Source organism: Somniosus microcephalus, chromosome 2 (genome assembly GCF_052327205.1).
Source record: "Somniosus microcephalus isolate GS21.2 chromosome 2, FLI_Smic_1.0, whole genome shotgun sequence".
NCBI lineage: Eukaryota > Metazoa > Chordata > Chondrichthyes > Squaliformes > Somniosidae > Somniosus > Somniosus microcephalus.
In genome coordinates, this window is record NC_140988.1 from 255075671 (window position 1) to 255093103 (window position 17433).

Genomic DNA, 17433 nt, shown 5'->3' on the forward strand with positions numbered 1-17433 from the left:
GCATCAGCCCCATGCATGCACAGCATAGGTCCACCTTGCACCTAGAGTACTGCGCACAGTTTTGGTCTCCTTATTTAAGGAGGGATATACTTGCATTGGAGACAGTTCAGAGAAGGTTCATTTGGTTAATTCCTGGGATGAAGGGGCTGTCTGATGTGGAAAGGTTGAGCCTATACTCATTGAAGTTAAGAAGGAGGTGATCTTATTGAAACATATAGGATTCTGAGGGGGCTTGACAGGGTAGATGTGGAGAGGATGTTTCCCCTCGTGGGGGAATCTAGAACTAGGGGGCATAGTTTCAGAATAAGGGGTCGCCGATTTAAGACAGAGATGAGGAAGAATTTCTTCAGAGGGTCGCGAATCTTTGGAATTTTCTACCCCAGAGAGCTGTGGAGGCTGAGTCATTGAATATATTCAAGGCAGAGAGAGACAGATTTTTGAACTACAGGGGAGTCAAGGGTTATGGGCAAATGTAAGAAATCACACAACACCAGGTTATAGTCCAACAGCTTTATTTGAAATCACAAGCTTTCAGAGCGCTGCTCCTTCTTCAGGTGAAGTGGAGAAATGCATAAAGACACAGCTTATATAGTCAGAGAATCATGTCAGAGAATCATGCACATCTGACATGATTCTCTGACTATATAAGCTGTGTCTTTATGCATTTCTCCACTTCACCTGAAGAAGGAGCAGCGCTCCGAAAGCTTGTGATTTCAAATAAAGCTGTTGGACTATAACCTGGTGTTGTGTGATTTCTTACATTTGTCCACCCCAGTCCAACTCCGGCATCTCCACACCAAGGGTTATGGGAAATAGGCAGCAAAGTGGTGTTGAGGCCAAGATCAGATCAGCCATGATCTTATTGAAAGGCGGAGCAGGCTCGAGGGGCCGAATGGCCTACTCCTATTTGTGTTTTTATGTTCTTGGGGGAAAAAAAACAGGGCCTTGATTTGGAGTTGCAGCACCAATTAAGTAAAGAGAGAGTATGGTGCATGGAGGTCATCTGAGCACTTAAACCTCTTGTAAAACAAAATGGTGGAAATTTTAGTTTGTATATTCCATTACATTTTTCAAATTATCTCCACTTTGAATTCATAAGACACATGCAAAAAGTCAATTAGGGGAGTGGTAGCTTGCAAGTATACAAAAAATTCTTTAGACAGGAAGCTCCCAAATGTGGAGAAAAAGGGATGGGGTATCATTTCTCTCTCCAAGATTGCAAATGATCCAAAATTCTTAATTATGGCAAAAGAAGTTAAATTCCCATTAACCCACCAACAAAACTGGGAAGATATGCAGCTTTGGCATGCGCAGATTCTGAAAATGCAACTGCATTAGGTCATAAATTATGGGCTAAAAAGCAGCCACTCTTGTTTACCCTTAAGATGCATAGTGGACTCAATAGTGCTATTGCTCAGAGATTTGGAGCAAGTTGCCTGCCTGCCCACTGACCCAAAAACTGTGCAGGTCGTGTGATGTAAGGCAGGAGTGAATTTAAAAATAGGATCTCTAGGTTAAAACCTTCTCCAGGGCAATTCGGGATGGGCAATAATGCTGGCCTTGCCAGCGACGCCCACATCCCAGGAACAAATTTAAAAAATGTTTGTAGTTTCTAAATTCAGTTTAATAAAAGACAAATACTGCTCACTTTTTAAAATATTTATTTCCAGTGTATGTGCACATTAATTTTTCACTCAGATCATGTTCTGTGCAAAATAAAACCCAGACAGTTTTCATTCTCATTTATACTCATTTCCATTTCAATATTTCTTTTGTCTCCTTCCCGACCCCCCACCCTCTCCTGCTAAAAATGCCAAGAATGGAAATATGAAGCACTTTTTACTATGGGATAGCATTGCAGTTTCACAAGGCTTCCTTCATCAGGTTGACCCATTTTATTGGCTCTCAGATTTTTTAGTTATGGCTGTCAGATTTAGTGGACGATTTTTGGCTTGCACTGCCACAGAAAGAGACCGCCAGAGTATAATTTACATGCAAGAGTGCAGTGAAGATAAACTAATCTGTAACTTTCAATTTCAGATCAAACAATTTCAGATTATGTAAAATTGTAGTTAAATGCTAAATTGTTTTAAAAAATATTTAGGCCAGAAATGTTAATTCCTAATCATTGGAGATCAAAATCCTTGCCCTCCATCCCATACTTATAAACTTTTAGTCATAGTAATATGTAAAGTAGAACCTTCATTGGTTTAGCTGCTGATGCTTTGGTCAGTTAACATTATTATAAGACAACTCGAATATTTTCTGCTGCCGAGGAGATGAACACTTAACATGAAGCAATCATACCTCTCATTTTCAGAAGGATTTGAAGAGTTTACAATACCTTCAGCTGCCACTGCGCTAGTTTTTCTCCCCTCAGACTGAAAGATAGTAGCACAGCGTCAGCAACCCTAGGGTGCATCATTCAAGTGCCAACTCTTCAAACAAGAGCTTACACGGCGAGTGTCAGTCAAATCAACTATGGAAGAGGCCATAATCAAGCTTGTTCCTGTCCTCAACTAATGTTCACATACACAAAAATACACTTCCAGCAAAGATCGGGAACTATAGCTTTCCTTCCTCCCTCCCACACCCAGAGATGCTGAAGCCAATTGTAGCACCATGACCACCATCCTGACTGAAATAACTCAGTGATCAGCAAATCAAACTTAACCTTGCATTTCTGAATGACACAGCACCATACTAACCATTTACTAGTGCAGCCCTCACAAAATACAGTTACAGAAAATATTTCTAGCATGCAGATCAATGAACAAGCACATCACTGCAGAAAGCACATTCACATGCATCATTAAAATAAATTTTAAAATCTCTGGAAATAGAAAAGCAAATCCCATTTAAGATCAACTTGCCTCTGGTGGGAGGGAATTTATACCAATATAAGAAAAAAGAACTTGCATTTATATAGCACCTTTCACAACCTCAGGATATCCCAAGGCACTTCACAGCCAATTAAGTACTTTTGAAGTGTAGTCACTTGTAATGTAGGAAATGCAACAGCCAAATTGTTCAGAGCAAGGTCCCACAAACAGCAATGTGATAATGACCAGATAATCTGTTTTTAGTGATGTTGGTTGAGGGATAAATGTTGGCCACGACACCAGGGAAAACTCCCCTGCTGAACTGCCATGGAATCTTCTGCATCATGGTTTAACGTCTCATCCAAAAGCTGGCACTCCGACCAGGGCAGCATTCCTTCAGTACTGCACTGAAGTGTTAGCCTAGATTTTGTGCTCGTCTCTAGAATGGGACAACAACCTTCCGTCTCAGAGGAGTGTGTGTGCAACCACTGAGCCACGGCTGACACCTAAAAGGTTTACCCATAAGTGGTCATTAAGAGGTAAACTGCTCATTTATCAAAATTACATATAAATTTATATTATTTAAAGTCCACAGACAATAGCAAGGAATTCATACGTCAATGACATTTTACTTCTAAAGTAACATTTTACATAGCTACAAGTTATAAATAATACCATGTCTATGTACAAGTAAACTGATTTTACCTGCAAGATTTAATATTCGTTTAATCAGATTACCAACATATTCACAGCACACAAGATCACAAAAAATCCATATTTGACCAAAATGTCGATGTATTTTGGCATTACAACCAGGAAGGTCACCATGTTTGATAATACTGCTCAGCTTAGCCCAGATCTCCTCCAGTTTCTGAGTACTGCAATTGGATTGATCAATGATCCATTTTGCCCTTTGAAAAGAATGTAGCTGGAGCTTTTCCATGATTATTTGAAGTCCTTGACTGATTGACAAAGTGTTTGATACCCTTATTCTGCTGTATCCTGCAATACTCCAAGACCTTTCTGATTTGTATTCCTCATTTGTAACTCCACACGGTAAACCTGTCGTTTCTGGAAGAAATTGCGCAGCAGCTACCCAAGTAAGAGGACCATCCCTCTGCAGGTTTACAGAAAACTCCAGAAGTCCCTCGGTGCAATCATAATTTTGAGCTTGCGCTTTGAATTCTCTCTCAACCAAATATTTTTCAATTCTTTTTGCTTCTTCATTTGAAATAGTTGGTGGACATTTCTGAGGCTTTACTGGTAAGCTTTGCAGGTTATTTGGAAACCATGGTGTGAATCTTGGTGAAGTTCTTTGAGGGAAGTCTTCTAGCAATCTTTCTGCTATTTTCAGCACTTCAGGAGAACAGTCTTGATTAGGCCTATAATGTACTACTAACTCCATATGAATGATAGCTCTGGGCACCAAGCAGTTGGCTCATCTTGAAGCCTCACAGGCCAATGAATGTTAGTAAGCCTTTCTCCTTGTACTTTCATAATTGTAAACCTGACAGTCAGTCATTCAGAATGAAGTGATTTGTCACCGAGCGTGCTTCCTTCACAAATTTATTACAGGTTAGGAGACAAAGAGCCTCAAGCAGAAGTACAATATTGTGACGCAGCAGTCTATCACCTTCAGGAAGTGCTACCCTGCAGAGATAAATGTCTTTGAATATCTGTCTCATAGGCAATTGCAAACTAAAAATGGAAATGCAGCTTTTAAAAATTTCATCTTAGAATTTGCTACAAAAACAGTGGCATATTTCTCGATCCTTTTAGGTCCTCACACAGACAGTATCTCAACTGAGAAGCAGACAACCTAATTCTGGACCTCTGCACCTTTGTAATCAGCCTCGGTGTGCACAAAACTTTCCAATGCCACATACTTTTTTTTTGGGGGGGGGGGGGGTAAAAAGGAATGCACTAAATGTCAGCACTGGCTCAATGGTAGCTCTCTCACTCCAGTCAGAAGGCCATATGCTCAAGTTCCACTCCAGAGACATAAGCACGTAATCCAAGCGGACACTCCAGTGCAGTACTGAGGGAGCACGGCACTGTTAGAGGTGCTGTCTTTCGGATGAGATGCCCTCTCGGGATGTTAAAGGTCCCATGGCACTATTCGAAGAAGAGCAGGGAAGTTCTTCCGGTTTCCTGGCCATTATTTATCCCTCAACTAACATCATGAAGAGAGATTATCTGGCCATTTATCTCATTGATGTTTGTGGGACCTTGCTGTGCACAAATTGGCTGCTGCATTTCCTACATTACAAAAGTGACTACATTTCAAAAGTACTTCATTGGTTGTAAAGTGCTTTGGGGCATCCGGAGGTCATGAAAAGTACTATATAAAATGCGAAAAATTGAGTGCAGTGTGCTATGACATCAGGCTGTCATTATTTGGGCTTATATCTATAATATAGCAGCAAACAAATGAAAGTACAATTCAGCTGCTACTTGCGGATTGATTTTGTAAAAAAAAAATCAGCTTTTTGGCGAGTATGAACAAGTCAGTGGTATGATGTTGCCTTTGTTTTCTTTGAGTGAACTGTAACAGCGGCAAGCTGAAGCCCAAAGGAAGCATGCCCACTTACTAGCCCAACTGCGGTACCTCCAGTAATTAATTATGTGTACCATGATTCCTCTACGCTTCAGTATAAAATAAAAAGGTGGCCATTACAGAGACAGGGCTGCAAACTGGTCATGATTGGGAGTTAAATATCCCAGGCTATAAGGTCTTTAGAAAGACTAGGGAAACTAGAAGAGGAGGAGGGCAGCCTTATTGATTAAAAACACTATTACAGGACTAGACAGACTAGATGCAGGAAGGATGTTCCCGATGGTCGGGGAGTCCAGAACCAGGGGTCACAGTCTAAGGATAAAGGGTAAGCCATTTAGGGCAGAGATGAGGAGGAATTTCTTCACCCAGAGAGTGGTGAACCTGTGGAATTCTCTACCACACAAGGCAGTTGAGGCCAATTCATTAAATATATTCAAGAAGGAGTGAGATATATTTCTTAAGGCTAAAGGGATATGGGAAGAAAGCAGGGACAGGGTACTGAATTTGGATGATTAGCCATGATCTCATTAAATGGCAGAGCAGGCTCGAGGGGCCGAATGGCCTACTCCTGCTCCTATCTGTTTTCTATGTTTCTAGGAGTTAAACTGTAATGGGAGTTGTTTACAGGCCTCCTGATGGCAATAATGAAGTGGCAGAAAGGTAGTGAATTTCTTGAGTGCATTAAAGGTAGTTTTCTGGAGCAATATGTTCTAGAACCAACAACAGGGCAGGCCATACTAGATTTAGTAATGAGCCAAGCTTAGTTAATAATCTAACAGTAAGGGATCATTTATCTAACAGCGATCATAACATGATCAAATTCAATGTTAAGTTTCTCCTTTCAAACCCAACAGTTACTAAGATTCTAGCAAAGCTAACTTTAACAGGATGAGACAGAGACCGACAACAGCAACTGGTCAAAACCGTTAGTGGATAAACTACAGATGAACAGTGGGAGGTGTTCGACAAAGAATTTAGCTTAGTACAGGATCGGTATATACCCCTAATTTCTCTCCTAAATGGCCTAGTTCTGATTTTAAGGTTATGACCCATGTCCTAGACTTCCCTACTCTATCAATTGCTTTCAAAATCCTAAAAACCTCAATCAAATCACCCCTTAACCTTCTGTATTCCAGGGAATACAAGCCTAATTTATGTAATCTCTCCTCATAATCTAACCCTTGGAGCCCTAGAAACATTCTGGTGAATCTGCGCTGTACTCATTCCAAGGCCAAAACATTATTTCTCAAGTGTGGTGCCTGGAACTGTATGCAGTACTCCAGACGTGGCCTAACCAGGGCTTTGTATAGTTGTAGCAAAACTTGCTTCCCTTTTAAATTCTAGCCCTCTAGTTATGAAGGCTAACATTCCATTAGCCTTTTTGATGATTTTTATACCCGACTACTACATTTTAGTAATAACAGAAAATGCTAGAAAAACTCAGCAGGGGTGTACATGACACTTAAATCTCTTTGGCCCTCCACTGTTCCTAGCTTTCACCATTTAAATAATACTCAGATCTTCCTTTTTTTGGTTCAAGGTGGATGATCTCACACTTGTGCATTGAATTCCACCTGGTGCAGTTTTACCCATTTAATCTATCAATGTCTCATTGTAATTTTATGCTCCCGTCTACGCTAGTTACTGTGCCACTAATCTTTGTATTATCGGCATACTTGGATATATGGCTCTCTATTGTGTTATCCATGTCATTAATAAATATATAGTGAATAGTTGAGGCTTCAGCACAGATCCTTGAGGGACACCACTAGTCACTTCCTTCCAATTCAAGTACATACCCATTATCTCTATTCTCTGTCTTCTACCACCTAACACATCTCCGGACCAGGTCAATAATTTGCCTTCAATTTGATGAGCTTTAATTTTAGTGAACAGTCCCTTATGTGGAACCTTATCAAATGACTTCTGGAAGTCCATATAAACTACATCCATAGACATTCCCCTGTCTATTAATTGAATTTTGAGGAAGTAACTAAAGTAAGTTAGACATTAATCCACTTGTTACTATTGATACTTCAGAGCACTAACATCCTCTACAGATTCTTATAAAGTATTCACAAATCCCTCTCTTGATTATTCAAAGAAAAAGTTTATGAACAGAATCACATTGCATCATTTAGTAGCATCAAAGACTTGGAAAGGAATGTGCCTAGACTTTGATGAATCAAAATAGAAACTGATATTTAGAATTTAAAAGTCCCTGAAAAATAAAAAGATTATGCATATGCATTAGACATTTCCAAATGTAACATTGCATCTCCAGAAAAGATTTTTTTTCCCATCCTGGATTCTGCCCAGATGTTGCTGGAAGAGTTGAATACATTATGGGATCAACCAAGCTGCTGATCCTATGATACAGGACTGCCAAGGTAGAGTTAACTTTCTAATTTCCATCAGTTTAAATTTGTTGATACAGCGCTTAGTATACTTGCAATAATGGCACTGCTTAATCAGAGGGATACTGATTTCAAAGCCATTTACTAAAAATCTTTTTTTTTTTTTTTTTTTTTTTTTAAAATTGTAACCATTTCATTTCACTGTGATGGAATGATATATAGATAAAAACTTGAACACTGGAATGATGAGAGATTCAACAACGACCTGCATTTATATAGCACCTTTAACAGTAAAACATCCCAAAGGGCTTCACAGGAGTGTTATCAAACAAAATTGGACAACGAGGCACATAGAGATATTGGGACAGGTGACCAAAAGCTTGGTCTAAGAGGTAGATTTTATGGAGAGTCTTAAAAGGAGAAGTGTTTGCAACTATCTTCAGCCAGAAGTGCCGAGTGGATGATCCATATCGGCCTACCCCCGAGGTCCCCACCATCAGAGAAGCCAGTCTTCAGCCAAATCGATTCACTCCACGTGATATCAAGAAACGGCTGAGAGCACTGGATACAACAAAGGCCATGAGCCCAGACACCATCCCGGCTGTCGTGCTGAAGACTTGTGCTTCAGAACTAGCCGCGCTTCTAGCCAAGCTGTTCCAGTACAGCTACAACACTGGCATCTATTAGACAATGTGGAAAACTGCCCAGGTATGTCCTGTCCACAAAAAGCAGGACAAATCCAATCCGGCCAATTACCGCCCCATCAGTCTACTCTCAATCATCAGCAAAGTGATGGAAGGTGTCAGACAGTGCTATCAAGTGGCACTTACTCACCAATAATCTGCTCACTGATGCCCAGTTTGGGTTCCAAGACCACTCCGCTCCCGACCTCATTATAGCCTTGGTCCAAACATGGACATGGGCACTGAATTCCAGAGGTGATGAGAGAGTGACTGCCCTTGACATCAAGGCAGCATTTGACCGAGTGTGACATCAAGGAGTCCTAGTAAAACTGAAGTCAATGGGAATCGGGGGGGAAAACTCTCTACTGGCTGGCGTCATACCTGGCACAAAGGAAGATGGTTGGAGGTCAATCATCACAGCCCCAGGATATCGCTGCAGGAGTTCCTCAGGGCAGTGTCCTAGGCCCAACCATCTGCAGCTGCTTCATCAATGACCTTCCCTCCAACATAAGGGCAGAAATGGGGATGTTCGCTGATGACTGCACAGTGTTCAATGCCATTCACAACTCCTCAGATAATGAAGCAGTCTATGCCCGCATGCAACAAGACCTGGACGACGTTCAAGCTTGGACTGATAAGTGGCAGATAACATTCGCGCCACAGAAGTGCCAGGCAATGACTACCTGTAACAAGCAAGAGTCTAACCACTGCCCCTTCAAATTCAACGGTATTACAATCGCCGAATCCCCCACCATCAACATCCTGGGGATCACCATTGACCAGAAACTTAACTGGACCAGCCACATAAATACTGTGGCAACAAGAGCAGGTCAGAGACTAGGTACACTGTGGCGAGTGTCTCACCTCCTGACTCCCCAAAGCCTTTCCACCATCTACAAGGCACAAATCAGGAGTGTGATGGAATACTCTCCACTTGCCTGGATGAGTGTAGCTCCAACAACACTCAAAAAGCATGACACCATCCAGGACAAAGCAGCCTGCTTGATTGGCACCCCTGTAGGGTTCTCAAAATTCCTACATCCCCCAAAATTATGGATCAAGGGGCCCTGTTTGGACAAGTTATTAAAAACAGGGTACCCAAAATGGCTTCTGTAACCTCGTGACCAAACAGACAGGATTTTTAAAACAGAGCTCTGCAGACAAGCAGGCCCGGAGACGAAACTTAAAATGCAGGAATGTGAAAAAGGACTCTGGAGCCAGCCAGACAAAGTAAACACAGAATACGCATTCATTCGACTTGAAACAAATCAAGCTAGAATGGGCCTAGAATCGAGGCCATTAGGTTTCTGCATATTTAATCGGTAACAGCTCACAGTAGCCATCAAGTCAGGATGGGGACAATCAAGTCTTATCCATGACAAACAACCAGGACATCGGGGCCATTAGACCCGGAGACAACCACTCCAAAAGTCGTTAAAATAAATGGTTGTAATCATTTAAACAAGCCCACCAAAAGTTAAACAATGGACTGACCTGATTTGGCACGCAGATAAGGAGTTGAAGAACGGGTATAATTGTAGGCCCATCAGTGGTAATCGGCACTTAGCTCTCTTATCTCTTGCTTGTGGCCTTGGCCTGCTGCCGCTCGTACTCATGCCCCGGCCTCGTGGCGGGTTCTCTTCTCGCTCCCCGCGCCGCTCAACAACCAAGGACGCCCATTACACTGGGGCCAAACGCGGGAGGAGAACGAGACCAGAGTTCAAAACCACACAGGACACACAGGCCACAAACGAGCAAACGAGAAGAAGAAGAAGGTAAACCGATAAAAGCAGAGAAGGACAGCAAAAGACGCATTGGGAAAAACCAAACGCCTAGTTATAAGCTGGCGTTGCATGCATGGACAGTGTGAATAAGCTGGCGTTCGAAGAGTGGGTGGCAGCGCCCGTGACGAATAAACTAGCGTTCGAAGCATGGGTAGTAAAATCTTTTAGACGATAAAGGCCGACAGTCGACCCCCGACTGTAACATTACCACCGACGGCCGCCCGAGGGAGAAGAAGAAAACCCATCGCGACGAGACGACGATGGTAGCTGAGGAAAAAGGAAGGTGCTTCGCATCAACAACTTCAGCGATGCGCCCCGAGACCACGTGGCGACGGGGTACCCCAAAGGACAGCGGGAGCGGATCTCAAAAACTCACAACCGTTTAAGCAACAGGTTTCGGATCGGTGAGCATGAATTCCTGGCCCCTCATAGCTTAATCTAGTTAGGTATAGGGGGTGGGATAAGGATAAGGGGATTGTTTAATGTAGTTGTTTGCCCTTGATGTGCCGTGTGTTCCCCATTCTCATATAAATGTAATTGTTTAGGCCTGTATTTTTCATAAGATTGTTTTATTCTGCTTTTTATAAAATTTTGGTTTTCTTACACCAAACCACCTGTCTACTCGATTTTCTGTATCGCCGCCTGTACCTAAGTCCGGTGTCTAGAACCCAGGGGTGGGGGAGCAATTCAAACCGCTCAAAAGGGAGTCAGAGGCGAAGCTGGCTGGGCACGACACACCACCCCCTACACCACCTTAAACATTCACTCCCTCCACCACTGGCATACCGTGGCTGCAGTGTGTACCATCTACAAGATGCACTGCAGCAACTCGCCAAGGCTTCTTTCGGCAGCAACTCCCAAACCCGTGACTTCTTCCACCGCGAAGGACAAGGGCAGCAGGCGCATGGAAACACCACCACCTCCAAGTTCCCCTCCAAGTCACACACCATCTTGACTTGAAAGCAATCGCCGTTCCTTCATCGTCACTGGGTCAAAATCTTGGAATTCCCTCCCTAACAGCATTGTGGGAGTACCTTCACCACACAGATTGCAGCGGTTCAAGGCGGCGGCTCACCACCACCTTAAGGGCAATTAGGGATGGGCAATAAATGCTGGCCTTGCCAGTAACGCCCACATTCCACAAACAAATTTTAAAAAAAGCCAATTTCATATCCATGCTGTCACTGTCGCTTTTATTCCATAATAGGCTTGCCAGCAAAGTTGAAACCTATTATGTGGCACTATATCAAACACCAGCGGCAGCAGCGAGCGCGTCCCTGGGTGGAGACTAACCGCGGAGACCGAGGATTTAAAGAGAGGGGGAGAGAGAAGTAAAAAGTAATCGAAGTGTGACGTCACCAGAAAGCAGGTAAGTGATTGGCTGGTGAGTATTTCTTGCTTTTTTCCCCCAACTTAATTTTTGTGGTTTATAGTTTCTAGGGTCTCTGTTGTGTAGCGGAAAATGCTAGTAAACGAGGGCCCTTGAGTATATCATTTAATTGTAGTGTAATTAGTGGTATTGATTTGATTTAATTTAATTTGAATTAATTAAAGGGTAAATCATGGCAGCACAGCTCGGCCACATGGCATGCTCCTCCTGCACTATGTGGGAAATCAAGGACACTTCCTGTGTCCCTGATGACCGTGTGTGGGAAGTGTATCCAGCTGCAGCTACTGGCAGACCACATTGCAGCGCTGGAGCTGCAAATGGATACATACTGGAGCATTCGCGATGCTGAGGACATCGTGGATAGCACGTTTAGGGAGTTGGTCACACCACAGGTAAAGGCTGCACAGGCAAGAAGAGAATGTGTGACCGCCAGGCAGAGTAGTAGGCGCAGGCAGATAGTGCAGGGGTCCCCTGTGGCCATAGAAACATAGAAGATAGGAGCAGGAGTAGGCCATTCAATGCAATCATGACTGATCATCCAATTTCAGTACCCAGTCCCTGCTTTCTCCCCATACTCCTTGATCCCGTTAGCCTTAAGAAATATATCCAACTCCTTCTTGAATATATTTAATGAATTGGCCTCTACTGCCTTCTGTGGTAGAGAATTCCACAGGTTCACCACTCTCTGGGTGAAGAAATTCCTCCTCATTTCTGTCCTAAATGGCCTACCCCTTACCCTTAGACTGTGACCCCTGGTTCTGGACACCCCGACCATCAGAAACATTCTTCCTGCATCTAGTCTGTCCAGTTGTGTCAGAATTTTATAAGTTTCAATAAGATCCCCTCTCATTCTTCTAAACTCCAGCGAGTACAAGCCCAATCATCCCAATCTCTCCTCATACGTCATTCCTGCCATCTCAGGTATCAGCCTGGTGAATCTTCGCTGAACTCCTTCCATGGCAAGAACATCCTTCCTCAGATAAGGCGACCAAAACTGCACACAATACTCGAGATGTGGTCTCACCAAGGCCCTGTACAACTGCAGCAAGACATCCTTGTTCCTGTACTCAAACCCTCTCGCTACGAAGGCCAACATACCATTTGCCTTCTTAACCGCCTGCTACACCTGCATGCTTACCTTCAGCGACTGCTGCACAAGGACACCCAGGTCTCGTTGGACTTCCCCTTCTCCCAATCTACTGCCATTCAGATAATAATCTGCCTTCCTGTTTTTGCCACCAAAGTGGATAACCTCACATTTATCCACGTTATATTGCATCTGCCATGCTTTTGCCCAATCACCCAACCTATCCAAATCATCCTGGAGTTTCTCGGCATCCTCCTCACAGCACACAAGCCCACTCAGCTTTGTGTCATCTGCAAATTTGGAGACATTACATCTAGTTCCCTTGTCTCGATCATTAATATATATTGTGAATAGCTGGGGTCCAAGGACCGATCCCTGCGGTACCCCACTAGTCACTGCCTGCCACTCGGAAAAAGACCCGTTTATTCCAACTCTTTCACGATAGCAAAATACTGCAGATGTTGGAAATCCGAAATAACAACAGAAAATGCTGGAAAAACTCAGCAGGTCAGGCAACATCCGTGGAAAGAAATTTGAGTTGACGTTTCGGGTCGAACCCTTCTTCAAAACTGGAAAGAAAAGATAGATCGGAGGCAGGGCTGCGATTGGACAAAAGAAGTAAAAGAGACAATAAAAGGTATTAGAAGCTAGACGAGATGGTAATAGGCTGAGATTAGGTGTAAAGTGTACTGGCAGGGCAAGAGATAGCTGTCAGGTGTGAGAGAGAAACAAAAGGAAAGGGGGTGGGTGGGGGGGGGGGGGGGGGGGGGGGGGAAGGAGTGGAAAAATTACAAGAAAAAATGAAATAGGGGCCGAGGTTATGATCTGAAATTGTTGAACTCGATATTGACTCTTTGCTTTCTGTCTGCCAACCAGTTTTCTATCCAAGTCAATACCTTGCCCCCAATCCCATGTGCCTTAACTTTACAAGATAATCTCTTATGCGGGACATTATCGAAAGCCTTCTGAAAGTCCAAATACACCACATCCACTGGTTCTCCCTTATCTATTTTACCAGTTACATCCTCAAAAAATTCCAGTGGATTAGTCAAGCACGATTTACCTTCTGTAAATCCATGTTGACTTTGTCCGATTCTGTCACTGTTTTCCAAGTGCTCTGCTATTACATCTTTTATAATGGACTCTAGCAGTTTCCCCACTACCGATGTCAGACTTACCGGTCTGTAATTCCCCGATTTCTCCCTGCCACCTTTTTTGAATAGTGGGGTAACATTAGCTACCCTCCAATCCATGGGTACTGTTCCAGACTCCATCGAATGTTGGAAGGTGATCAGCAATGCATCTACTATTTCTAGGGCCACTTCCTTAAATACCCTAGGATGTAGATTATCAGGCCCTGGGGATTTATCGGCCTTCAATCCCATCAATTTCCCTAACACCATTTCCCTACAAATACTGAGTTCTTTCAGTTCCTCCCTTTCATCAGACCCTATGTTCCCCGACATCTCTGGGAGGTTATTTGTGTCCTCCTTTGTGAAGACAGAACCAAAATATGTATTTAATTGGGCTGCCATTCTTTTGCTCCCCATTATAAATTCCCCTGATTCTGACTGCAAGGGACCTACACTTGACTTCACCAATCTTTTTCTCTTCACATAGCTATAAAAGCTTTGAGTCAGTTTTTATGTTCCCTGCAAGCTTACTCTCATGTTCTCTCATCCCCCTCTCAGACAGATATACCTCTTTGGATATTGTTGGGGAGATGGCTTAATCGGGGAAGGCAGCAGTAGCCAACTTTCTGGCACCATGGGTGGTTCTGCTGCACAGGGCGGGAGGAAAAAGAGCGGGAGAGCTATAGTGATAGGGGATTCTATTGTAAGGGGAATAGATAGGCATTTCTGCGGCCGCAAATGAGGCTCCAGGATGGCATGTTGCCTCCCTGGTGCAAGGGTCAAGGATGTCTCGGAGCGGCTGCAGGGCATTCTTGGGGGGGGGGGGGGGGGGGGGGGGGAAAGGGTGAACAGCCAGCTGTCATGGTGCATATAGATATCAATGATATAGGTAAAAAACGGGATGAGGTCCTAAAAGCTGAATATAGGGAGTTAGGAGGTAATCTCAGGATTGCTACCAATGCCACGTGCTAGTCAGAGTAGAAATAGAAGGATACTCCAGCTGAATACGTGGCTAGAGGAATGGTGCAAGGGGGAGGGATACAAATTCCTGGGACATTGGAACCGGTTCTGTGGGAGGTGGGACCAGTAGAAACTGGACAGTTTGCACCTGGGCAGGACCAGAACCGATGTCCTAGGGGGAGTGTTTGCTAGTGCTGTTGGGGAGGGTTTAAACTAAAATGGCAGGGGGTTGGGAACCTGTGCAGGGAGACAGAGGAAAGGGAAGCAAGGATAGAAGCAAAAGACAGGAAGGAGAAAAGCAAAAGTGGAAGGCAGAGAAATCAAGTGTGTAAATCAAACAGGGCCACAGTAAATAATAATTCTAAAAGGACTAAGTGTTTAAAAAAAAGCAGCCTGAAGTCTTTGTGTCTTAATGCGAGGAGCATTCGTAATACGGTGGATGAATTAGCTGCGCAAATAGATGTAACCGGATATGATATAATTGGGATTACGGAGACATGGCTCCAGGGTGACCAAGACTGGGAATTCAACATCCAGGGGTATTCAATATTCAGGAAGGACAGGCAAAAAGGAAAAGGAGGTGGGGTAGCATTGCTGGGTAAAGAGATTAAACACAATAGTAAGGAAGGATATAAGCTCTGCTAAAGTGGAATCTGTATGGGTAGAGCTGAGAAATACCAAGGGGCAGAAAACGTTAGTGGGAGTTGTATACAGACGCCCAAACAGTAATGCGGAGGTTGGGGATGGCATTAAACAGGAAAATAGAACTGCTGTGCCCTTATTGCACGCATCTATCATGGATGACTTTAATCTACATATAGATTGGGTTAACCAAATTAGTAACAATACTGTGGAGGAGGAATTCCTAGAGTGTATACGGGATGATTTCCTGGACCAATATGTCGAGGAACCAACTAGAGATCAGGCCATTTTAGACTGGGTATTACGTAATGAGAAAGGATTGATTAGCAATCTTGCTGTGCGAGGCCCCTTGGGGAGGAGCGATCATAGTATGATCGAATTCTTCATTAAGCTGGAGAGTGAAGTAGACAGAGACTAGGGTCCTGAATTTAAATAAAGGAAACTACGATGGTATGAGGCACGAGTTGATTAGGATGGATTGGGGAATGTTACTCAAAGGGTTGACGGTGGATAGGCAATGTCAACCATTTAAAGATCGCAAGGATGAACTACAGAATTTGTTCATCCCTGTCTGGCATAAAAATAAAACAAAAAAGGTGGCGCAACCGTGGCTAACAAGGGAAATTAGGTACAGCATAAGATCCAAGAGGAGGACATATAAATTAGCCAGAAAAAGCAGCAAACTTGAGGATTGGGAGCAGTTTAGGTTTCAGCAAAGGAGGACAAAAGGATTAATTAAGAGGGGGAAAATAGAGTACGAGAGTAAGCTTGCAGGGAACATAAAAACTAACTGTAAAAGCTTCTATAGATATGTGAAGAGAAAAAGATTGGTGAAGTCAAGCGTAGGTCCCTTGCCGTCAGAATCAGGGGAATTTATAACGGGGAACAAAAAAATGGCAGACCAATTAAATACATACTTTGGTTTGATCTTCACAAAGGAGGACACAAATAACCTCCCAGAGATGTCAGGGAACATAGGGTCTAATGAGAGGGAGGAACTGAATGAAATCAGTATTTGTAGGGAAATGGTGTTTGGGAAATTGACGGGATTGAAGGCCGATAAATCCCAGGGCCTGATAATCTACATCCTAGGGTACTTAAGGAAGTGGTCCTAGAAATATTAGATGCATTGCTGGTCATCTTCCAAAATTCGACAGACTCTGGAACAGTTCCCATGGATTAATGGGTAGCTAATGTAACCCCACTCTTTAAAAAAAAGTGGTAGAGAGAAAATGGGGAATTATAGACCGGTAAGCCTGACATCGGTAGTGGGGAAAATGCTAGAGTCCATTATAAAAGATGTAATAGCAGAGCACTTGGAAAACAGTGACAGGATCGGACAAAGTCAACATGGATTTACAAAAGGTAAATTGTGCTTGACTAATCTACTGGAATTTTTTGAGGATGTAACTGGTAGAATAGATAAGGGAGAACCAGTGAATGTGGTGTATTTGGACATTCAGAAGGCTTTCGATAAGGTCCCACATAAGAGATTAGCGTGCAAAGTTAAAGCACATAGGATTGGGGGTAAGGTACTGACTTGGATAGAGAACTGGTTGGCAGACAGGAAGCAAAGAGTTGGAATAAACGGGTCTTTTTCCAAGTGGCAGGCAGTGACTAGTGGGGTACCGCAGGGATCGGTGCTAGGACACCAGCTATTCACAACATATATTAATGATCTAGACGAGGGAACTAGATGTAATATCTCCAAGTTTGCAGATGGCACAAAGCTGGGTGGGCATGTGTGCTGTGAGGAGGATGCAGAGAAACTGCAGTATGATTTGGACAGGTTGGGTGATTGGGCAGATGCAGTATAATGTGGATAAATGAGAGGTTATCCACTTTGGTGGCAAAAACAGGAAGGTAGGTTATCTGAACGGCAATAAATTGGGAGAAGGGGAAGTGCAGCGAGACCTGGGTGTCCTTGTGCACCAATCGCTGAAGGTAAGCATGCAGGTGCAGCAGGCAGTTAAGAAGGCAAATGGTATGTTGGCCTTCATAGCGAGAGGATTCGACTA

The 17433-nt window shown here is 43.4% G+C and overlaps 2 protein-coding genes across 5 annotated transcripts in view; both read right to left on the reverse strand.

The window, feature by feature from the left end:
• Positions 1-17433, reverse strand: part of trappc13 (trafficking protein particle complex subunit 13) — a 92129-nt gene that overhangs the window by 61211 nt on the left and 13485 nt on the right. The window lies entirely within an intron of this gene.
• The window catches only part of shld3 (shieldin complex subunit 3), a 29275-nt gene continuing 13489 nt past the window's right edge, over positions 1648-17433 (reverse strand). Inside the window, exon 2 of the mRNA XM_085971113.1 lies at positions 1648-4472. Coding sequence (XP_085827239.1) covers positions 3478-4227 — 750 coding nt within the window. The 5' untranslated portion in view covers positions 4228-4472 and the 3' untranslated portion in view covers positions 1648-3477. The remainder of the gene's footprint in view (positions 4473-17433) is intronic.